Source organism: Leptosomus discolor, chromosome 8, assembly GCF_034619465.1.
Source record: "Leptosomus discolor isolate bLepDis1 chromosome 8, bLepDis1.hap2, whole genome shotgun sequence".
Taxonomy (NCBI): domain Eukaryota; kingdom Metazoa; phylum Chordata; class Aves; order Leptosomiformes; family Leptosomidae; genus Leptosomus; species Leptosomus discolor.
The window spans coordinates 41,420,321-41,445,027 of record NC_141398.1 but is presented as its reverse complement, the minus strand read 5'-3'; the positions used below and the strand labels follow the sequence as shown (position 1 = coordinate 41,445,027).

Genomic DNA, 24,707 nt, shown 5'->3' with positions numbered 1-24,707 from the left:
GACCAAATTAGTTAATACTGTTAAAATACTGTTTTTCTAAAATAGCATTAAATATCTATGCAATATTTATATATATCTATTATATATCTACATTAAAAATCTTTTAGAACGCTTTCCGCTTTTGTTTGAAGTCCAGTTCCCCAGAGAGTTTGCACAAACTGACTGCCAAGCCAGAGCGACAGCAGCTAGCAGGTGGGCACAAAATCTGGCCCCAGGCCCACACCAGCTTCTCACTAGCTGGGGACAAACAAGGGAGCTGCTGTTACCCCTCTGCTGACAGGAGGACATCTATGCAAGACAAATGCAGCCTGGGCAGGAGACTGCTACCAGAGATTGAGCAATGGAGACCCAAATCCAGCTCCCTGCTCTGCTTGCCACAGAACCTCTCGTGGACTCAGGAGAAGCTGCTTTACTCTCTCTACCTGTCCATTCAGTTCCTCAGAGGAGCACGGTGGAGTTAACAGCCTCACCTGGCCCAGAGAGAGGTGGGAGGTCATTCAAGTATTCACCGCAGGAAGGACTAAACCAGAACACCCAGCAGCATTCAGCAGCTATATTGACACCATCACCTTACCCCTCCTGTAGGAGAAGCAAGGACCAGCCCAGGTGTCCCTACCTGCTTGCAGAGCTCAGTATCACGCTGCTCTGCTTTTGCTAAGCAGAGTCCCAGAAGTCCCCTCCATCAGCGCTGCTCTCACAAACGGTCCGGACTCCCTGCTCATTTCTTTTGGGAGCTTTCCTCCTCCTTCACCCATTGCACTCTTGGACAGCGGTGTCCCATTGAGCCTGCTGGGTTTGCCTGGAAAAGGAACCTCTGCATCGTTAATCCCTCTCCCCTCCTGAGCAAATGGATGCCCCTGGATGCTGTTACTGTGTTCTTCAAATTATCCTAGAACACCTTTTCAAAATGAGCTCTAGGGAAGGAACGGTGTAAGAGCTGAACTTCCTCCACTGCTCAGCAACTACTAACCCAACCAATCTTCGTTTTCACCATTCACTCTCATTAGCAGCATCACGAGAGAAAGCTGATGAGTGCCAGCCAGGACCCACCAGCTGTGCGGTGCCACCAGCCACAAGCTACGCCGGAGGTCCAAGCAGCCCCGCTTTCCTCCATCCCTGACGGACCAGGGACGCGCACCCAGTCCCAGCTGTCGGGCAGCTCTTCAGCAATCCGAATCGAGTGACTTCTGGCCGTCCAACACACCCTCACCTACGGGGGGCATTCAGCTGCCGCCGGAGCCACCGGCCGCCTCGTGGCACGGAGACCTGGCGAGAACCGTCCAGACCTCCTCAGCAAACGGCAGCCGTCCGGGGCGGCCGGCCTTGCCACCGGCTTCGGAGGGAAGCGGCGCGGGCTGAAAGCCAGCCTCGGGGCTGGTTCGGGGGGCAGTACGAGAAAAGCGGAGGATATTCACGGGAAGTGGAATACCGCCGGTGTTTCAGTGTTGGGCTTTTGGGGTTTTTTTCCTCGCTTTTCCGTTAGCCCGCCCGCCCGCCGCCCGGCTACGAGCGTGGCCAAGCCGCCCGGCCCGCAGCAGCGGGCGGCGCCGCGCAGAGGCGGAAGTGGCGGCGCCGAGGCCGGCGGCGGCGGTGGCAGGAGGTAAAGCCGCCCGGAGCCGCCGGAGGGGTCCGGGGCTGCCGCGGGCGGGCGGCCGGGGAGGGTGCCAGGGGCGCGGGGCCGCCTCCCCGCCGGCCGGCTCGGGGCGGGGGCGCGGGGCAGGGGCCGCCGCCGGGCGTCGGGCCCTGCGGGCGGCGGGTGCCGCGGGACGTGCCGGGCGCGTCTCGCCGGGGCCGGGCAGAGTCGGGCTGGCGGGGCGCTCTCCGCCCCCTCCCCCGGTGCTGCTCCGCTCGCAGGACGGCGGTGCCGGGGCGGGTCAGCGGGCCCCGGCGTTTGGGCCGGTAGGGACCTGCAGGAACCGGCGCAAAACGTGGCGGCTCCACGGGCGGCACGGCTCGGCGGTGCGCCGGGCCGGCGGCTGCCCCGGTCTCACCGCCCTTTTTCCTTAAAATACAGACAGTCCCTTCCCAATTAGTCCTTTACGGGAATTCGACAGCAGGAGCCGCCGTCTGACGCATGCCACGGGTCGCCGAAAAAGGCAGTAACAACTATGACAGACGTTACTTATTGCCTGGGGTTGGTTTTTCTAAAGCACCCCACAACGGTTGGACGGCTGCTGCCGCTCAAACCCACAGCGAGGGGTCCCCGCTGGGATGGGGCAGCGCCCATTGGGCCGGAAAACTCACCCGCTGGGATAACGCTGCAGAGGGCACAACAGCAAAGGGCTCCTTACCAGAGTTTCTGCAGGCCTGGTGCAACATGCAGGGCACCTCCGTGTTGCTGAGTCGAACCAGGCTGTTGCTGAGGAGCAAGAGCCTGGTGTGTGTGGAGAAGGGGTGCAGGAGCAGTGAGGCCGTGATGATTGCAGGATGAAACAGGGTTCTTATACTTCATGCGCCTCTGGGCTGGTAGGGAGGCTCTTGGGCATTTGCACTGTAAAAAAGAAGCTGTTCTGTGGGTTAAATCTTTTAAATATTCCACATCTGTATTTTCCTAAGATGTTACTCAGATTTCTGTTACCCTCCTTCTGCAAGAAGCTAGGAGGTGGGTGCCCAGATCCCAAACTTCCTGGTGTTTGGAGGCTCAGACCAGACCTGGACTGCAGCAGCAGCCCATCTTCCTCTTTCTTTTTTTTGTAAAAGGCCTGCATGACATGGGAGCTCATGGCCTGGAAACACTCACTTCTGCATCTCGCATGCACTCCTTGAACTCCTCAAGTTCAGTGTGAATTTTATGATTCACTGGTTATTTCCTGTATTTTCTGAACAAGTAAAAGGCTCCTGTGATGGGCACAGTTCAAGGTTATAGTAAGGAAACAGGGTGGGCCGTATGTTCCAGTGCTCTGTTGGACATGCTGCTAGGAATGGAAATGGTTCCCAGCCCCAGCTACCACCTGAAGGACTGCCTGTCCATGGGAGGTCATCCTTCTCAGTCTGGCAGCCCCTGGTGACAAAAGACCTTTACGGCCACAATCTGAAGGACATCTGAAGAGAGGGATACTGTTGTGGCCAGCAGTCATACTCTCAGGCCAGTGCTTGGCAGCCGAGGGAAGGCTGTTAGGATTGCACAACAGGGCAGAAAGCAGGAAGGCAGGCACACCCATGGGGAAGCAGCTGATGGTATGACAGAGGTGCAAACAAGTAGTCAGAGAGGGGGCAGGACTTGGGACTGGGGCTGAACCAAAAACCCCAAATTACCTGTCTCTATGATGTGATGGAAGGGCTGGCTCTGAGCACCGCTCTCTGTGGGAGCAGTTTCAGGGGGCTTGCAGGGACCAGCTCGAAGACATGCTCAGATAGTTTGTGTACACCAGGAAGGCGAGGTGGGCTCTCAGGTGCTCTCCAGCCGCCACAGCATTGGTCTGGCATCGCCCCATCCAGCACAGCTTTTCCATTCTGAGGATCTGTAGCCTGGGAGGTGTTTTGGTTCATCTTTGCCTGTGGAGCAGAGTTGGGTGCAGCCGCAGTAGATGAAGCATTGCATTAGCTGGCCAGCGAGGAACAGGCGTGATGAGCACAGAGGTGGATGTGCTGTCTTCCAGTTGCATTGCTACAAGAGTCAAATGGTGGGAGAGGGATAATAAATGAGCTAGTACGTAAAGCAGAGGGATAGCCTTGAGTGTCCTGCTACATGAGCCCTGGGCTCTGCAATGTATCCTTTAGTGAGGACAACCAGGGGATCAGGACCTCGGGCAAAACGCCTCTGCCTGCAATAGGGCATCAGTCCGTGTGAATGTGTCAGAATCAGGACTACTGGGTGCTCCCTGGAGCGCCCCAACAATGCATCTTTAAGCTTTGCCAGCTTAGCTGGGCAGTCAGAGGCATGAGATCTGAAACTCTTTGCTTCAGATTCTCTTTGGATTATAAAATGGACAGACTCCTGTGGAAAATGAAAGCAGAGCTGCTGAGTCTTTGGGACACCATGTCCCACTGTGCTGTGCTTTACAGAATGATAATAAACTCCTCAAAGGTTACACTTGCTTTAACAATGTCACCACCTCCTCTAAGAAATAAAGGAAAAACCCCATAATCCTGTCGTGCTTGTGCTTAGTGTTTGCTGTAAGCACTCACCTGGCATCAGGCCATTTTCCCCATGGTCTCTCAGCTCAGCTGTGTGATTTTGTAGGGTGCTGAAGATGGCTGGCAGCTCCGCTCCTTGGATCGGCAGTGCTTATCTCTTCCTCCAGTCCACGTGCAAGACCATCATTCTGCCATCTCTCTACGAAAGCTCGCAGAAGAAGCCTAGTGTGTTCAAGGCGCTGAAGCTGGCATTAGCAGGTACCTATCCTCTCCGATATCTTGACATGCTGTCTCATCTCTTCACGCAACACCATGCCTTTCTTTAATCACATTCACAGGTGAGGAAGCTGGTGCTCACTGTATTTAGGAAAGACAATAAAGTGGAGCAAGCTCAGCAGAGGTCCACCAAGGTGGTTGGGGGCTGGAGCACTTGTCCTGTGAGGAGAGGCTGAGGGAGTGGGACCTCTTCAGCCTGGCAAAGAGAAGGCTTTGGGGGACCTACCAACAGCCTGCCAGTACCTATGGGGAGGGGGAGATGGAGCTACACTCTTCACATTGGTGCATGAGGAATGAGAGACAACAGGCATAAATTGAAACAAGAGGTAGGCACCAGACATAAGGACAAATGTTTTTCCCAAGCAGTTGTACAGACTGTGTATTCTCCATCCTTGGGGGTTTTCAAAATGGGACTGGGTAAAGCCCTGAGCAACTCGATCTGACCTCAGAGCTGACCCTGCTTTGCAGGGGAGCTGGGCTAGAGGTTTCCTGGGCTTCCTTCCAACTTGAACTATCCTATGAGTTCTCCTACTTTATGAATGTTTGTTTAAACCTATTTATGTAAGAGGAGAAAAGATTGCAATTGCTATGAAAGAAGATTTAATTTCTGTCTTTATACCACCACAGAAAATTTCTGCTTTGAGAAGCTTATTTTTAAAATTAGTGATAGCCAGTATAAGTTCTTTTCTGATATAAACAGGCACAATTATGTTAGCTTCAACTGTATGTAACTCTGTTTACATCAAAAAGGACTTGAGATGCAAAGGGCCATAAAACTATGTTTCTGTGTCCACCCTTGCACCAAGCTGACTGCAGAATAATAGTAATTTGGAGACTTTATCATACTTACCTAGAACGACTCTCATGGTGTTCTTTACCTGTCATACAACTGAGCCTATGTTGTTTAACTGGGCTTGTGTAACTATTCTGTAATTTCTTCCGGCAGTCAGTCTAGCCAAGTCAGCCAGTTTATCCAATACAGGCCTGCTCATCTTGCAGCTCAACCCGAAGCTGGGAAGCAGCAGGAAGCCTGACACTGTTGTCCAGTTAGGCTCGATTTATGTCTGCTTTGTGTCACTGGAATGTGAATCTGCTTCCACGTTTAAAGGAAAGACCACAAAACTGCTAAACCTTATCATGCTTATTCAGACCTAAAAAGGACATGAAATCTGAAGCTGTCTGAAGTTTCATGAAGAAACGCATGCAAAGTCCTCTCTTTTGAGGTAGCTTTACAGCTATCTTGTACACCACTCAAAGGTTTCCATGTCTGTGCAGCTTTTCCCTCCCCAGCCCTCTTACCCTGTTATGGAAGCTTTTGTTTAACCAGCACTCACGAAAAACAAAGCATGAAGGAAGCGATAAAAAGACATTTCTGGTCAGCCACAGTGAATTAAAATGCTGTTCCTAGGTGCCTAGCCCCATGTCCCAGTTACACATCTGCTCCAAACTAGACTTTCTGATGCAACCAAGACTGAGTAAACCCTGTAAAGCCACTGTTAGATCACCTATTTTTAAATGCCAGGTCACTTGTCCTGGCTAATGTGGAGCACACAAGTCTGCTTTGCCTTGGGATTCTTCTCCAAGCATGCCTAAATAATGCCATGACACGTGGTTCAGAAATACCTGATGTAGTGCCAGTCTGAGCTCACACCTCTGTACAGCTCTGCACAACGACAGGCCAAGAGGTTAATTCGGGTCTGGAAGCAGTACAGCCAGCTTCCCACAGATCTCTGCTGTGAAAAAGGGGAAAAACACATACTTTAAACTGTCATCATCAGCATATAAAATCCCATGGATACAAGGTAAATGTGCACAGCTAATCAAAATTAAATTTTGCTAGGAGAAGGAAGAATGAAGGCCTGGACAATTTCTGTTGTCCGTGTCACTCATGCTTCCCTCGGACCAATGTTAGAGGATACCTCCCTGGCTTCTCCTTGCTTAGATTTTACCATCAATTAATTCTCTATGCAAAAGAGCTTAACAAGTGAAGGCCCAATCTCAAGCAGCCCAATTCCTGTGGCTGGATCTGTCGTTTGCCCTTTGTGAGATGCGTTGAAGGCTTAGAGCCAGGCAAAAGTTACCTCTAGGCATGGGGTGGAAAGCAAATCCTGGGTCTCTTTCCAGGACCTTCATCACTGTATAAAACTCTGGTCACAAGGACTGAAGACTGGCTGAGCACTGAGCTGAACTATGTGCTTTCATTTATAAGACTTCCCTGTGCTACCAGTTTAGCGTAACCATTTCTGTCCTGTAAATGGAACCTCAAACTTAAAACTTCCCATAATAAACAGTGTTGAGATAATTACCTGGGGTGTAGTACCGTACAGCTTCAGTTGGACACCATACTTCATGGGGACTGGTGGTGGCAGGGCAGCAAAAACTTAATTCTTTCCTCTTGGTTTTACATACAGGTTTTTTGTCCCAGAGGATTTTATCACAGAGAGATGAGAATTCAAAAGCTACTCCATTGCAGGCTTGGTGGTGGATGGGAGTGGGTCTGGGTTGTCTGTCTCAAGCCTGGATAGTGACTCTGCTGACTTCTCCCACCAGACTCCACCGGCAGCGTGAATGGTGTGGACATGCTCAAAGTGCACTGCAGCCACCCACACCTCATAGTCCAGCTCAAGTTCTGCAAGCAGGAGAACTGCCGCCGGTTCCTGCAGAGTTACCGGGAAGGAGCGCTCCAGGAGTCCCTCCAGAATCACCTCCAGCTCTCCTTGGCCATGACCACAGTGCCTCTTCAAATGGAGCTGAAGGCTGGCAATGAGCACCTTGACAACATGCTGAAGGATGAGGATCGCTGCCTGGAGTGCATCTACAGAGAAAAGGTGAATGGGAGAGGGAGGGAGGCTAGGCAGCAGTGAGGAGCAGTAGCACAGGACTTGGGAAGGTGGGTGCATGCTGGGTTGTTGACTTCTCCATCCTTCAGTTCTCAACTGTAATATGGAGAAACAGCCCTGCCCTTCCCCAGAAAAGAGCCATGCACTTTTCTAGAAGGGCAATAGAGTTACCTAAAGCAGCCTGCAGAGATTTAGCTAAATCACTGTGGTTTCTGTGCATAACAATTAGCATGGCTGTTATCACCACTAAGACGAGGAATTATAGAAGGTGCAGTTGAGAACACAAGGAAGTGTGCCTCAATACACCTGTGAGGCAAGCAGAGAGGACAGCAGTCTTGTGCGAAATGATCACTGCTTAGCACCTTCCTCCCCTGCCTTGCATGCCACCTCCTCCGAGAGTAGCAGTGGTAACTGCACCTAGAAATGAGCGTGAGTGCAAACACTCTGCATATTATACCGACAACTTGTGACAGAGTGGGGACACACAGCATCTGCTGTCAGCAGGAATAGGCTGCCCTTCTGAAGGCAAAGTCTCTCAGGGGTGATATCCAATGTCTAGCTCATCGCACGCTTCAGCACTGGCACCCTGATTCTGGTAGCAAGAACGGTGAGATCTTGTCATCTCACCACAAAACCAAGGCACTTGACATGATTAAACTCACTGCCTTTCTCCTCTCCTCTTTTTTTCCACCTGGAACTAGCAATACCTTATAGCTCTGGTTCCCTCTAGATGATCCTGAGAAATAGGTAGTCATCATCTACTCAGGAAGATTAGGCACAAGAGCGTGTTTTCCCAGGCTGCTTTTCTGCAAGCACAGAGAATGAAATGCAAACGTTTCAGCCCTGGACCAAACAACACGTGATATCCCTTACCCATATCAAGGGTTGAGGCTGGGCTGGCCACTAATGAATGACAGACGCTCTGTATTAACCCCTCTCCCCTCAACTTCTGCTTGCTGCTCCCTCCCCTCTGCTGAACTAGCTGACTGGACAAAAGAGATGGGCCTATTCTCAGTTCCCCAAAACTGACTCAGTCTGACCTCTGCAACAGTCAGAAAGGTGACACTAGGGCCCAGCCGTCAGTGGCTGAGGACAGTGCTGGGGACCTGCTGTATGTGAGCCAAACACTAGACTGAGTCAGAGCACTTGCCATGTTTGACTCTTCCCATGTGCTTTGCCTGCTTTACTCCTTTTCTTATTACCTTCTTTTTGCAGGTCAAATTAGTTTTTTCTTGGTTAGTGAGAAAAACTAGCTTGGAAAGGATCCAGGAACAACAAAACTTAGGTAACAGAGGGGCAGAGACAGGGGGGTAGCAGGAGCTGCCTGCTTTGGTGGCCATGAGCTGTTGGATCAGGTCACCCTATTCTGTGGGTTTGACCCTATGTGGAGTAAGTCAGAGAAGCCACGCTGTCCATGGTGCACCTTAATTCTTGCAGAGGGCTGCTGAAAATAAGCGTGGACTAGTACCAGTTTTGTGCAACCTGTTGCATGTGAGAAACCCAGGAGGGGGAGATCACCTGTTTCATATCACATTACAGATTTAAATTCACAGATTTACAGCCAGAACTCCATTGGACTATCTCATTTGGTCAATTTTCAACTCAGGCTATAGCTATCATTGCCTGTCTCTTAACACCATCATCTTAAGCTGCATCTTGCAGCTAAGCATCTACAGCTTTCCGAGATGGTGAACCTGGCACAAATCACCGATGCTGTTTACATTACAGCCTGACCGCCTGCGGGATGAGGAAATCACAGAGCTGGAGGAATGCCTCAAGAGCCTGATTGTCCACCAGAGCATCAACAACAATATGGCTGTAAAAGGCTGTGCATCTCTGAACTCCCCATCTCTACCTTATCCTTCTCAAGGCAGCTCCCTTTCCCCACAAGTCACCTTCATCTTTCAGGGACAACAGTTTGGTGAGTAGTTAGAACTGACCAAGAGAGCCCTTGGTCTTCCTCACCTCAAAGCCCAAAAGGGAGGGTTAACGTGACTACATACTGGGGTTTACCTCGGATAAAGCGAGGATTTCCCAGCATCCCATAAGGGAGGAATTACACTAGTCCTAAGATATTGCCATACTGCTTCAGATCAGGCCTCAACCTGTTTCCTTTTCTGGGGTGGCACAGAACCAGATGCTTCAGAGTCTGTATCCTTTCCAGGTTCCTCACATTTTAAAACTCCTTACTACTGAAAGGAATAATACAGAGTAGTTTTGCTCTTCCTCCACGTCTCCTTTGGTTGAGATGAGTTAATAGCATAGGTTGGATCAGACTGGGAAGGTTACTCTGGACACTATCAGCCTGCTTTCAGCCAGGACTGATGTGTCCAAGCTCCCTGCAGTACACCAGCTGCCTTTGGGGTCTGCCCCCTACCGAGGGCTTTCAGAGAGTCTCACAGAAATTTTAGCTTGAGATCAGCTATATAATTTCTGAGCATGCTTAAGCTGTATATAGTCTCCAGTGCTAAACAGCCAAGGAGAGAGCTCTTGTCTGCATTTCAGTATTTGAGGCTGCTTAGGTAGGGAACAGGGGACTTGGCCAGAAAAGCCTTGCCAAATTGGTTTTGAAAGGCTGGAAACAAATAAAAAGGATGTCCGTCAGAGCTCTGGCAAACCATAGGACAGTCCCATCCTGGGGGAGGGGAAAAAAAAAAAAATAGGCATTGCCAAACTTGCTGGTGGGGACAAGCCGAGATGCTCTGATGTTGTGGGAGGATTTCAGTAAGGGAATGGCCTGAACAAGGCAGGGAGCTCAGATGTGCCAGGGCAGATGGCTGTGAGCAGGTAAGTGTTGTCGCCACATGCTACAGTTTGCCACCCGAGGCACCAGCACTGCTGTGGGGGATGGCAGACCATGTGGAGAGCAGACATGTCCAGCTCATACACAGAGAGTAGGGAGATGTTAAGCGGGGAGGCTTACTGCAGCTAATTATCCCTTTCCCGTGTTGGAGGAATGCTGTTGGAGCAGAGACCCATGTGCATGACCCCCTGCCCATGGCGGGGCAGTCCCTTTAGCGTCACTGCTCTTGCACTTCTGCTCCGAACTCACAGTGCTGCCCTGGTGTTAACACACCAGAGGACAAGCAGAGCAGCTCCACAGCAGTTTAATAACATGCTGTGGACACTGAACAGACTCCCTGCTCCATGGAATATTGAACAAACCTTGGACTGGCCCAAACTGCATCACATCAGCCATGAAACCCCTGTGTTTACCTGCCTTCTGTCCCTTTCAGACAACAGAATGCTCACACCAGACGACCACCAGAAATTTGCCAAGCTTGTGTCCAAGAAATGGAAGCAAGTGGGTCGCTCTTTGCAGAAGACCTGCCGGGCCTTGCGTGATCCTGTCATTGATAACCTGGCCCTCGAATATGACCGAGAGGGACTATACGAACAGGCCTATCAGATGCTTCTCAGATTTATCCAGTCAGAGGGGAAGAAGGCCACAATAGCGCGGCTGATCCCAGCCCTGGAAGAAAATGGTCTCGTCAGCTTGGCTGAGGAGCTTTTGGGCCTCCATTCCAATCAGGACTACTCCTAGAATGGCATTGCTAAGGGCTTTCTTGCTTTAGCTAGTGTATGAGACTGCTGCCAGTGTCTGGGAATGTAAAGTCCTGAAAATCACTGCAGGTTTCCGTGTAGGTGGGAATGCCTGGGGAAGAGGCTCTGTGCTCACAGGACCCAGTGTGGACCTCTGACATTCCTTATTTAACTCTGTTTCCAGAAGTCAACATTACCTTCCCATGAACTGGTGAGAGAGGTTTTCAGCCTTGAGTTCCTTCAGGACCGAATGTCACAGGGAAGCAGCCAGACAGAGAGCCCTAGGGGAGGGTAGGGGGGAGGAGAAAAGCAAGGAAGACATGTCAGAGAATTTCTCTGGGAAGCAGGCACTGCCACTGTTTCTCAGGCTGTGGCCCAGGGCCATCACCTGGAGAGCTGCAATGTAATTTTTATACTGAAGACATTTATGCCCTCAGGTGCAACATCAAGCAAAGACAGAAGGGAAATTAAGGGAAAGTCAATTTGATATTATTTTCCTTTGTTCTTCAAACAAGGAAAATCTGTGGCAAGTGTATCTGTCCTGCCCTACTCTAGTATAGCTCCTTCCTACCTCTCACCACCTGAAGGTTTCGCCTTTCACCTGGGACAGTCAGTCTTCCACAGGGCACAAGATTGCTGCTGTAGAACAAATTTCAGGCACTGAACAAGCAATATAGACAAACACAAATTCAGAGAATGATTCCCAACTTTTTCTGGACCGTGATGGACAATAATATATTGACTACATCACGCTTAGCTCTTTCCCACCAACCTGAGGGAGCCTGCATCTGTGAAAAGCAAAACAGAGTGCTGGAAGGAAAGTAGTCCCCTGGTCAGCAAGTTACCTGTGGAGCACAGATTGGAACTGCTGCTCTAAGGCATATTGCAGCAAATACCATCCTGACCCCAGCCCACAGAGCTGAGCAGTCACCTCTGACCAGCTGGCTGCTAGTGCCTTCGCTCACTTCCTAACCACCTGCCCTCGGGCCTGCCGAGTTCACCAAAGAGGATAGCTCACGCCAGCGTGTCTCCCAAGAGTTGGGATTGCACAGAGCGTTTCCCTGGCAGCGTTGTCACTGTGTGACAATCAGGCATCAGCTGCTGTGCCTGGATTTACCTGCCCTGATTTTGAGGGTAAAAATGGCTTAAGAGACGAAGCATCCAAACCCCAGGGCTGACTTGTGCCTTCAGTTCCAGTGGGAGAAGCTGACTGTCTCCTGGACTGCAACAGAGCAGAGTTTACCCCTTTGCCCATAACAAAGCATGGAGCAACAAGTGTCTAGCATGACATGGGTCCCATGAAACAGAACTTCTTGATTACCTTTGACATATTCCCAGTGCTTTCCTGATACGTTTTTACTTACCCTTTTCTGTTAATTCTACCCTTCTTTGCCCTTCCCATCCATGGGAACAGCCAGTGGGCCTTGAAAATTCTTTCAGATGTAGAGGGTGGCTCTGCCAGCACACATAAAGCCTGTGTGTGCACACAAATATCAGGCTTCTAGCAGTCATGGTAGGACCAGCTTTCAGACAGGCAATCCCTGATGGCCTTTTAAACCACAACCCACACCTTAATCCTTCACTGGAGTCAAAGCTGTAACTTGGAAGGAAGGAACGCAACCTTGGATTCAGGTGTGGGCTCAGATCTGAGCTCCTGGGGTGGTGCTGCTCCCTTAGCTTCTGCTAATATGCATGCTGTGAGCATCAGCTACCTGAAGACCTGGATGAGCAGGATTTAGATGGCCAGCTTCTACCCAGTGGGGGTCCACATGCCTCAGAGAAGCTGAGCATCATGTTTCTCAGTGTAAGCCTAAGGAACCTGGCTTTTCTTCTGCAGATTTTGAATCTCCAAGGTTACATACCCAGCGTGGAAAGGAAATGGAGGGGGTCAAAGATGGGGAAAATATTTTCAGGGTGTGAGTGAATCTGCTTCCATCTTGCCCGTAGCTTACAAGGAAGCAGGACTTCATGCAGGCACCATCTCCACAAAGACTGTGGCTCTGTGTCATTTTATTAAGCCATTCTACATCAGTGCTGTTGCAGTCTCATCGCCCCCATTCCTGTTCCATGTCCTTTCCTTTCCCTTACAGTAGTACCAGTGCTCTTCCCAAAAGGAAACAATTATCTCTCTCGACAGTTTTGCTTTTAAGACCAGCACAGCGATGCTGATGTTAGTCAGTTTAGGCTGCTGTGGAACCACACCTCACAGCATTTAGCTTTCCTGCCAGATCCCAACTGGGGAGCTCTGTTTGGCAGCAACCCACTTGGCAAATGTTGGGTTTTTTTAAAAAAAAACCATCACAAACTTGAAAATTACTTTAGCAGCAAGCAGGTTTGCTCTTGATTTTGCAAAAATTATTTTTTTAGAAAACAAAGTCGTATCCATAGCCTGCCGTCTTATTTGTAATGAATATTTCTAAGCTCTCAGATTAACTATTCATGTGTACAACTTTCACATACAGTTATAAGGCAGCCACTTAGTGGTGAGAACTGCTAGCTTTTATAACGTCTGTTAATGCTCAAAATGAAAGGCTTATTATTCAGCATCTACTTCAAGTCCAAAAAACTTCTTTGCTGCTATTACTGTATTACAGAAGACTAAGCATGAATGTTTCTTTTTCTTAATGCAAACCTTGTGCATTTCATTTCTCTGCCAGCAATTGGCATATGTGTTTCCTCTTACTCACAGATTCCCTCTCAAGAGGGCCATTAAGTGCTGGAGCTCCTGACAACCTTTCTGGAATATTACCATCTTTAACAGCATTCACAGGTGCCTTCATTGCAGAGACACAAAGGAAAAGGGTTTTCCAGTGATATTCCATGGTGGAATTGTCTTGAGCACATGGCATGGTTTGGGACCATAGCAGTAGCTGTTTCAAACCTTCTTTTCTACAACCAGTCATCATCAGATGCAATGAAAACTCAATTCTGGTCTTGAGTCGACTCCTTCCTGCTAAAAGAGTAGGGTTTCTTAGTATTATCTGGCACAAACATAGATAGAGACAATTTTCACAGAAGCCTTACAATGAAATAGATCAATTGGATCCTGAATACACGGTGTCATTCGCATTGATTTGGCATTTGGCGTGGGCTTAACTTTGAATTTACTTCTGCTTTACCCAGGAGATTTTACAGCAGTTTTATACCAGTGTGCCAAGACAAGGGAACTCTTGTCATGCAGGGAAGGAAGAAGCACTCCCAAAGGAAAAAGCATTAGCAGAGATTTGCTGAAGAAATTAGAGGCGTGGTTTTACCTTGGATAGTAATGCAATGAGGGGAACCGAAGAAGGAGCTAGATGTTGGGAATACTTGCTGACACACCAGACCAAGGTCTACAATAAGCAGTCCTGGTGACTGCCTGGCTGTTACACTGTTGGAAGAGGAGCACACTCGTGCTTTCTTCCTTGCCCGTGCAAAGTTAGTTGCACACATACCGCACCTACTCAGATGCCAGACATGCAAGTGAGACTCCCTTGCTCCCTATTTATACCGATTAGCTAACGTCTAGTGTGCAAGATAAGCCATGGGCAGTGCTGCTGCTGGTGAGTTTGGCCTTATCGCGTAACAGCTCTTCTCTGTGTTGAGATATGTCTGAAAAAACCCAATAAATGTTCAGGGGGTGGTGGTGTTTCAGAATCAAACATGCAGCAAACCAGCACAGAATATTAAAAGCAAATAAAGAGACATATAAAAAATTAAATAGAAAAAATATAAAACAAACAGCAGAAACCGGGCCAAAACATGCATACAGGAAGGGATCCAAGAGGCCTTTTTTTGCGGTCCAGCTTGTTTTTGGAGTTCTAGCAATGTTCAGATTTGAAGGAGGCTCCTTTCAGTCTGCCAGAAGGAATAAAAGATCCATCCAAAGGAGAATTCAAATGATTTGTTTTGGCATAGCTGAGTTACAGTGTTTAAAGAGATTAACAAAGAGAAAAACGACAGTTAAAATGCTCACCAGATACACTTTGATGTGAGGCATCTGATAGAAGTAAACCTAAGAGTATACACCCTGATATAAAATTGTCATGAAGGAAAATATCAAACTGTCTTGGAGGGCAGAGTCAGTGAAAGGCCAACATTAGCCCTCTCAGATGCTTGTTAAAAATACACCATAGATTAGTTCATCTGCTGAAGACGATGATGCTCCATCATGGCAGATAGGGAAGGTGCTCTCTTCCAGCAGCTTCAGTTCTCACATGCCACAACTGCTTACAGCTGACCAGTTTGTCAGGTAAAAACAGTACTGGACTCAAAAGTAAGGAAAGTGTTCAGCATCATTGATCGGAAGCGCTTAAAAATCATGAGCCGGACCTTAAAGAAATCATAACATTTTCTTCCAGATTTTCGTAGCAAGTCAAATTAAAAATTAATGCCAACAGCTTGCAGCAACACTTTCCAGATTCCCCTTTTCAGCTTCAGCCCTACCATTGAAGAGATGGGTATCTGCATTATTTTTAATGCAAAATGGTGTGCTAATGTCACAGCACTGCAGGTTACAGAGCTTTATGAAAAAATGAGAGTCTCCAAGTAAAACAGTTTGCTGGAGTTTCATAGCTAGGAAGTATCAGAACTGTATCGGTTTCAAAATTAAGGGGAAGCTGAGGCAGAAAACAGAATATACTTTGCACCAATGTCAAGATACGGAAAACAAAGCCAAAAAAGCGTGTAGGCTTAGTACTGAGGGAGACTACTTGTTCAGAGAAGGCATAGGCTCTTGGCACGGACACTGCTCCACACAGAGGTCTTTTCCCAGTGTGAGGAAATTGGGGGGTTTTTCCTTACCTGTTGATTTTGCCATTCATTTCATAATCCGCTTCAGTATTGAGAAGCCATCCTGCTGCTTGGGTCACCATACCACCTCCCCTCTGCAGGATTTAATTTTAACTGAAAATTCTGGTATAGCCGTGAACCTCTGCCATTGTGTACCTTAAAATGAGGAGATACTAGAATGAGAGTCAAGAGTTTCCTTCAGTCTAACCCTTATATTGGAATGTGTACATGAAATGGTGAGATACATTGCTTTACACCGGACAAGGGTCTGGACATTTGTCTTTTGCACAGACGGGCTCAAATGGTAAGGCAGTTTAAGGCCTAGAGTCAAAAATCATATTTTATTTCTTCTCTGGATCGAATTTTAAAGCCACTGAAGGGATTTGGCCATACATCTCTAACTGAAATATGTAGATGTGTGGTTAAGTCCCTTAGTCATCAGTGGAAAAATCCCTTGCTGACCTTCTAATTCCAAATTTCCATGATATTCAGCATCAGATCTGGATCAGCCATCTGCAGCTATGGACTGTGATGCCATGTATACTCAGGTCTAGGACATTCAACCTCTAAGGAATTGTCTTTTAACACTTTGGTCTATTTTTTTCCTCCATTCTTTTTATAAATAAATGTATAGTTTTCATGAAAAGTGCCTCAGAGACTTTCATTGAACATTTAATGCAGTAGTAAGAAAGGGGTTCACTGAAGTTCTGGCTGTGTTGGCTATCACCAGCTCTCAGAGGAGCATCCAGCCAAAGTGTCTGGATGCACAATAGGATACTGCCCAACATCATACGTTTCTACTGACATGCCAAGGCCAGTGCCCCACCTGCAAGTTAATAGCTCTGATTTCAAGTCAAAACCAAGCTAAGCCACCACCTTTGTTCAGTTCCCAGTTACTGCTTTGATGAGCCTTTTTTAGCAAGCACAGCCAGAAGCAGAGGTTTGTCCCAAACCTGGCACCTGGCAGAGCTCCCTGTGTTTGTTTCAGTGCTGTTATAAATCTGGGACCCCTCTGAGGCCACAGCATTGCTGTGATCCCAAAGTGCCTCGCTATTAGTGAGATTTGTCACAAGGCTGCCTGCCCCATAGGTGAGGACAGCTTGGACATTAAATCTTCTCCAGTGGCTTTGCACAGGAAGCCACTGGCTGACCTGGCAGCTGACCCCAGAGAAATTCCTTTTGCCATGAACTCAAGCAGAGCAGTGTTTCACCCGGAATCACTTAAATCTCAGTCAGTACTTGAAAATCACAAGATCAGCTCTTCTTTATTCACCGCAAAGCTGTATTCCCAACTGCAGGGCTTGATGCCTGCAGCAATGCAGTGATGGGGAGCAAGGTTCTGCCTTACAGTGGGTGGAATGACATTTGGCACATGGCTCACTTAAAGCCACATGCCAACACACCAATGTGGGGTCAACAGGGTTGACCTACTGATGACGAGATCACTGACCCAATCCTGTAAGACAGTGACATGCCATGGGACAGACTAAGGGCACCTTTGCTGGTAGTGAGTGAATCAGCTGTGCATTGGTGCCCAGGGAGCAAGGCGCAGGTGAGACAACAACCAAGTAGAAGCACCCATGGAGAATCTCCCAAGCTCTCTGCATGACGCTCCAAGCCATGGCAGCCACAAAGGACCACATAGCAATGAAAGCCTCTGTTTTCACTGTCACCCCATGGGAGGAAGCAAAAAGGGTAGTAGGTCCCAAAATCTGGGCGGGGGTGGGGAACGTGGTGGGAACATGGTGGAAATACCTGCTGTGAGTCCCCAGTGGTTTTGGGGAGCAGTCCCCCTCACTCCACAGCCAGCCCCTCTGAGCAAAGGTGGACACTAGTCTGCTCTTTGCATCTGTGACCATCATCTGCTTCCTCCTTACAGAGGAGAGATGAAAAATAGCCTGGGGTGGAGGTGGAGAAGGAAGAGGAAGATAAAGGTACCTTGGGTTGGCACAGGGAAAGCGTGAAGCTGCGTGACATTTATGGCCGAGGTTTCCGATCAGCTGCACTATTCAGCAAGGAACAGCTGCTGTTTCAGACAGCTGCAGATCATGAGGAAAGGGCTTTCCCAGCCTGGAGCACCTGAACACAGGCCCTGAGGGTTGCTTATCAGGAACCCATCCATATGATAGCTTTTCATGGTGACATTGCATTCAATAAAGCAAAATGTTCAAGCTGAAATTAAAAATACATCAAAAAAGCACAGACATTTACAAAAAAGCATAAACAGTTGGGTGCTTGTGACAACAACAGGGTAGATCAAAACCTGCTTTTATGACAAGTTCACTGTAAATGAAAAACTTTGCATACTAAAGGGGCTGTGGTCCAGGCACTCTCCAAACCCTTGGCCTCTGTTAGAGAAATAAGGGTCATTGTTTCTGTTGCAGAGGCAAAGAAACGGCCACAGAGATAGGAATCGCTATGGCCGCAGTCAGCTGGCAGATCGGTAGTGACAGCGATTTGATTTGCCTCCAAATAAAAGTGGTTTGTTTAAATTTTTTTGTTGTTGTTGTTCAGTGTTTTGGGAGGGACCCTCACATCTGTCTTTAGCCTCCTCACTGCTCAGCCCCTGCCTCCTCCCATCATTTCCCTATTAGAAAAAAAGAAACCAATCCCCATGTGGATTTTGGTTCTGAGCTAAACCCAACCTCAATTTCTAATTTTGAGCCTTTGCAGAGGTAAAGTAAATAATCACAAGGGGATTAAAAAAAAAAAAAGGCAAATTGTAAAAAAAAAAAAAAAAAAAGAAGAGAGAAAGAAAGAAAAATTAGTACATTTCCTATTGAAAAAGTTACAGTAAAAAAAAAAAAAAAAAGCCTTTTTTGTGGTTGTTATTTTTAACCAGTAAAACAGCAGAACTGATGGAAGTGCCCATCCCGGCTGTGCATTCAGCCCCCGGACACCTCCATCCGTGCCCTGTCCCCGCATGCAGAAAGACTGGGGGAGCTGTGGACGCGGGGCTCTGTGGCGCTGGAGGCCATCTGCGCTCCCCAGCCTGCCGATCACGTGTCAGGCCCTTGGACGCAGACCCAGCTCCTTCCCCTGGTGCGGCTGGTCCTTCCACCACGCTACAGTAAGCGAGTGTGTGCAAGGAGGGAGCCTGGTGTCTCATCTCAGACTCCGTTGGCACACGCACCCTTTCCCGATAGGCACACAAGCACAGGGAAACTTCGCTGGCTTTCAGCATGAAAACGGCTCAGAGTGCAGGAGACCGAGCGCTGCTTTGCTCAGCAAGGATTTCCTTGGTTTCGCTTAAAGGCTGAGGAATGTCTAACGCTAACTATATCCAGATGTGCCTACTTGGCAGCCCACTGCTGAGACATTACCGAGGGGACACAGGACCAGCGCTATCAAATGGGATGTAAGTATCTATTATGTATATTTGATCAGGGTGGGCTGGAGGGAGTTATGCAGCAAGCAGTGTGGAGACTGCCCTTACCGTTTTCCTTTTCCTCCAGCCTGTGGCTTTTCTTTTTGCCTTGTTGCTCTTGCAATGTTTTTACATGCATCAACCTGAACTGTGATAGTTAACATGCAGCAGGGTTGACTACAGGCTCTAAACACGCAGGCTCCAGCCCTGCTACGTCTGCTTTACATTTTAGTACCCAAAGAACTTTCTTGGGGTGTTTTAGGTTGTTTTTACAGAAGAGAGTTTGAGGCTTCTTTAGACAATGCCTCCAATGCTCCAAGACAGGGTTTCCTCCCAGCTGCGATCATGTTCCAGTTGTGGCACGTTACATTTACAAGCCATTCCTCGCCAGTAAAAGGACATGGATCTCCCCCCATGTTACACTATTGTATGCTTTCAGCAAAATGTGGGAAATTTCAAGCTCTCTAGCATCGCAAAGAGAGAAAGAAAAAAATTCTGATCCAGTGAAATGGACAGTTGCTGATCACATTTCTTAAGAGCTTTTTGGGCAGATTCTGATAAACTTATGCGTTGGGTATCATTTGAAATTGGTGGGGCAAGTCAGCACATACTCCCTCTCCCATTCACATCTGGGTGTAACAATACATCCATGCTATGCACTGTAATTGCTGCATTTGGGGGCACACCAGGCAAATTATTTATCAGATCAGAAGAAGGTCTGGGAGCTGAAGAGGCAGCAAGTCCTGCAGCCTGGGGAGGGCTGGGAAAGGAGGGTGGTTGTTTCAGTGGGGCTGTTTCTTACTCCCCTTCATGAGCCTGCAAGACTTCATTCTCCTCCTGAGGTCAGGCAAAGTAAATGTTTGCAGGTTCCTTGCCCTGCGCTTGGCTGCTCCAGGAGGGACCTGTCTCCTTGAAGCACTCAGGGTGTGATTTGAGCTGCTCTCCATAATTCTGAAAATCAGACCACCTACACGCAAGATTACATCTGAATTTAGGAAAGTACCTCTCAAGGCTGCTAAGCCTGTGGAAGATGATTGTGTGTTACCTTCTCCTACCTTGCAGGCAGCTAAATGCCCTTGTTAGATGTGGTGCTATGCTTAAGTGGAGCTGGAGTTTTCCCCGTTTGCTGGCTGGGGCCGCTGTGGCATGCTTGGCAGCAGCACAGTCCTGCGTGGGCACTGCCCTGATCATGCGTCCTGCCCCAAAAGGGCCAGGAAAACATCCTGCACTGCTTAGATGCAGCAGAGCTGCAGCCCCCAAACAGTGCCACGTGTACGCAAGTGACTTACCACCGGGTCAGCAGGGCGATGGGAGGAGCAGTGCAGGCAGACAACGTTTCCAGAGGTCATGGGGATGGTTGTGCAGGCAGCCAGCATTGCCCAGGGTCATCAGGGCTCACATGCACAACTGCCACTGCCTTCTGCCACAGTACCATGCGATTCCCCACTGGGGATGGTGCAAGTTCCTTTCTGGGACCCCTGTACATGAGAGCAGACACATTAGCATCCATCTCCAGTCTTTGCACAGCAGCTCTGCAGCCTTTCTGCATTTCAGTTTGTGTACTTCATAAAAGGTTCACTGACTGGGGTGGAAGCTGAAGGGAGGCAACCACAGCAGCCATTTGCAAGCAGTTGTCTAACGCGTGACTAGCATTGTGAAGGCAAGGCTGGCAACGTCAACAGGAGAGACTGTAATAAAACGGCACCAGCCAGCTGGGAAGCTGATGAAACCACATGTTTCAGGACTGGGACAAGCAGAGAGAGAAATAAGGCATTCTGTCCTGTAACAGCGTGATCTCATCTGTTCGTTTACATAGGCCTGAAAAGCAGCTCCAACAGGAAATGGTCTTTGGAGTGGGGCCTGCATTTTTGTTACCTGCTTGCGCAGTGTTTCAACCAACAGAGCGTTTGCCTCCAGGTCCAAGCAGCACCGTGGTGTGTGGCTAAGTGCTGCAAGCCTCTGCCCCTCTGCACTGTGTTCGTTTGGCTCTGGCTTACGAACCCAACTCCTGGAAAAGCTCTCAAGACATTTGTCTAATTAAATCCTACAGCCTATTCTCAGTTTGTTTATAGTCTTCAAAACTTGTAAGCATCTGAATGAGATAGGCTCTTTTTTCCTGGTAAGGCATCTTAGCAATTGTTTTGGTGACTTCATTTTTCTAGGGCTTTGCACTAACCAACATGCCAAAGGGCATCTCCTGTATTTCAGCCTGCCCTGTCTTCTAGTAAAGGTGATCAAATCGTTCAGCATTGCTTTGTAATCCTATAGCTTCAAATAAGACCTCTTCACAAACACCCTGTAATGCAGAGAGGAGTTGTCCTACACCAAAGCCACTCAAAGCATCAACTTGGATGATGTTATTGGCTTTGCCTGGAGGGGGGAAAAAACCCCAACAAAACCCAAACAAGCAAAACCAACAAAGAAACCATGCAGAAATAAAACTCGTTAGCTGACACCCAAACATAGAAATGAGAGAGGGCTTCTTCCTCTGCTCCAATACATAGAGCTATTTTTCCCCTTTAAACACTCCAAAACCAGCTCAAACTATTAAATCCAAGTCGTTTCATGCATGTTTGTGTATGTAGGGCAGAACAAACCCAGAGCTGGAAGCTGACACATCTCCCTGTGGGTACCCCAAGGAGCCCAGACACCCACGCAATTCAAAGTGAAGATGAGGTTTCGCCTGCACAAGACCCATACTGAGATAACTCAGCTGAGTCTGAAACCTTTGCCTTGGCGCTTCACTTCAGGTTTCTGTACACGGGTAAGAGAAGGACCAACATGGCTTGAAGAGAATAAAACAGAGCACTACTTGTGTCTGCATGTTCAGCAATGCATTTAAACTAAACTGGTGCTGACACAGAAGTCAAACACTCTCCTGACCCTTGGGGGCTCGGAGGATGGGACCAAGCAAGAGTAGGTAGGAAGATGTAGTCAACCAGAGCTTCAGGAGGTGCAGACTTCTTGCTGTCAGCATCCTGGCCTCGTGAGATAAAGCTAATCTGCACTCACCTATTTTACACAGTCCCAGCTGCAGGATGGGCATAGGCTATGTTGTTGCTGGTAGGTTCTTGAACAGCATCAGGAGGAGGCAGAGGAACAGCAGCATAAAGTAAGGAGGGGCCTGGGACCTTGATTTGCTTTTGTTGACTGAACCAGGGCAGAAAAACTGCTGGAAACAAGGTGGGTGAGGGATGCATACACAGATCTCCCTGCTGCAGGCCAGAGCCTGAGTTTCAACTTTCAGCATTGGGTGTTACAACTTGACATTTTTCTCATGAAACGTGTCCAACAAATGTGAAATGAAAACAAATACACAAAACCTCAAGCATTGCCTCAAAGCACCCCCACCACCCAGAATTTTCCAAGTTTTCCTGAGGATTACAAAAAACCTCATTGAACCCACCAGTGCTGGGTCCCCAACGCTTTCTTTAGCTCATTTTACAGAGAAACAGGTAAGACATCTCCATCAGCAACCACAGGCCAAAACCACATGGCCCTTTCATTGCCCAACCCAAACCTCTCAGTGGCAGCTCCAGCTTCAGGAGCAAGGAGGGGAGCCAGGAGGGAGCTGGAAATGCTTCATATGTGGTGGGGCAGCAAGTTGATCTAGGGACAACCCACAGCCATGCTCAGTGGGGACACATGCTCCTGTGAGCCAGGCTGGGACAAGTGTGCAGCAGAGCTCGTTGCTGTATTTCGTATCCTCTTGCTTGGTGCACCACGTTTTCAGCTTGCCTCACTATGGCAGCTGCTTTCCCTGAGGCTGGGCGGGTTGAATAACCACTCATCAAGGCACAAAGCAACATGCCAGAATCACTAAGGCTTCTTTGACAGAATTTGCGGGCAGGATACAGAGGCTTTTCCCCACCTGGGCCCATGTGAGCAAAAGTGCCAAGTGATGGAGACGTGACAGCTGCTGCAAAAGAAGGATGTTTCCAGGATGAGCTCAAGGCTTCATGTCATTCAACTGGGAACGAAGGACTAGCAAGTTTTAAAAAAAGAAAGAAAAAATCATTTAACCACTTTTATTGCAGTACTCCTTGGCCTTATTTCAAAATCCTCCTCTCAAATAAATGAAAACCAGGCGGAGGACTCGGCCCTCTGCCTGAGCACATAACGGCGCAGGTCAGATTCTCTCCCTGGATGTTCACCAGGGTGCCATGCCCAGGCTCTGGCCACTTCTAGCTTTCGAGCATTTTGTGGCCTCTCAGGCTGCACAGGCTGTGGCCTCCTTGGTCCAGCATGTTCCCTATGTACGGGCTCCCTGTGTTGCAACCTCATGGATATGGGACCTCCCAGCCTCTTCCTACAGCCCAGCTCAGCCCTCTAACACTGCTGGTGCTCACAGCCCAGCACACAACACTCCCGACCTTCCCCAGGACCCTCTTTGTCCCACCACTGACGCAAACTGCACCATCCCATTCAGACCTGCTCAAGCTGGACTCCAGATCCCTGCTGTAGCCATCCTCAGGTAGCCAACACAAAGAAAACTGCCCATTTTTCCAAGCTTGGAGGACACAGGAGGCAGCCCTGGCAGCTAAGCCCACATTCCCCGAGGCACTGAGTGGTGCAGCAGTTTTAAAATCCAGCTCCGTTTCACAAGCTGGATGGAGATCCCTCCATAGTGGCATACAAAGCAGAGTCTGCCTTGGATGTGGACACGCAGCGAGATGTGGTGATCAGAAACACTCTCCTGTGCTCACATCTCCTTTGTTTGGCATCAGATATTTTCTGCTGCCCTGTAATATCCCCCTCCCCCCAGTGTTAAGGTGGATGAATAATGTTTTTGGCTCTAGGACATACTGAAGCATCTGCCAGAATCCTCAATCCCTCTGAATTCAGGAACAGAACAGCTTTTCCCACACTGACATCCATGGATAGAGCTCACACCTGTATAATAATCAAGGGTATTTCCTTCGAAAGGAGGAAATATCTAACAGACTGGAAAATCCATATAATTCGATCAAGGATTCACTTCAAGGGCTGGTAACTTCTTTCAAAGTCTATATTCAGCACTGAACTGTTTTATTTCAGCATGAAAATTGCTATTTTGGATTCTTTTCTTTCAATAAATGAAAACACAGAAGAATATCCGGGCTATCAGCCCAGGCTTGTAACAATTTAGGATTTTTCTTGGCTTTTCCAAGGGCGCTTATTGCCAGATTCTGAGATGCTGGCAGAATAAATCTGTAAGTCATGGAAATTATGAGTTTCATGACACACACATTTTATTCCAAACCCTCGCCGATAAAATTAAACACAAGAAAGAGCCAGGACTTTCATCCAGCTCCTTAATTACCATCTGGAGCCTGGCAGCTGAAATAAGATCAAACTTTTGCATAGAAAAGGAAAAAAAAAAAAGTTGCTATTACAGTGGGGAAAGAGATGAGACTTTACAAAGAGCTTGAGTGGAGACACAGAAACATCCTAACGCTATCAGGATCCGTCCCATCAGGGGCTCCACATCTCCCATTTGCTTTGGAGACTACGCAGAGCTGAGCAGCACCTGAATAAAGCCTAGCCCATCACAACAGAAGTAGCAAATATGCCTCCATTTTAGTTCTTAGGAGCTTTTTGCGATAGGGTCCTTATTTTAGGTATCTCAATAGCACCCAGCAAAAATTCTTGCTCATGATGGGCAGAAGAGGAACAGACCCGCTCTCCTTAGTGGATCCAGTTCAGTGGCACATCCTGGGTGCAGTGAGGCCATCCTTTCAATGTCCCCAGAGCCTCTAGAAAATTATTGAAGGTAATGTGAGGGAAAGCCTGCTGGGAACTGCGTCTTGACAGATAAAGGATGATTTAGCACAAAACTGAACACAGCAGGTTGC

The 24,707-nt window shown here is 48.4% G+C and overlaps 1 protein-coding gene across 1 annotated transcript; it reads left to right on the top strand.

Moving 5' to 3' along the window:
* Positions 1–4,183: 4,183 nt before the first annotated feature.
* Positions 4,184–10,737, top strand: TRADD (TNFRSF1A associated via death domain). Its single transcript, XM_009955703.2, has 4 exons — positions 4,184–4,335; positions 6,904–7,181; positions 8,922–9,114; positions 10,430–10,737. Exons 1-4 carry the CDS (start codon positions 4,194–4,196, stop codon positions 10,735–10,737), a joined length of 921 nt encoding a protein of 306 aa, XP_009954005.1. The 5' UTR covers positions 4,184–4,193.
* The last annotated feature ends 13,970 nt before the right edge of the window (positions 10,738–24,707 follow it).

Excerpts from the sequence above, each read along its gene's own strand:
- TRADD (XM_009955703.2), top strand. The coding sequence starts at position 4,194 with ATGGCTGGCAGCTCCGCTCCTTGGATCGGCAGTGCTTATCTCTTCCTC. Across the intron at positions 4,336-6,903 it reads GCTGAAGCTGGCATTAGCAG|ACTCCACCGGCAGCGTGAAT; the intron begins GTACCTATCCTC and ends TTCTCCCACCAG. Across the intron at positions 7,182-8,921 it reads AGTGCATCTACAGAGAAAAG|CCTGACCGCCTGCGGGATGA; the intron begins GTGAATGGGAGA and ends TTTACATTACAG.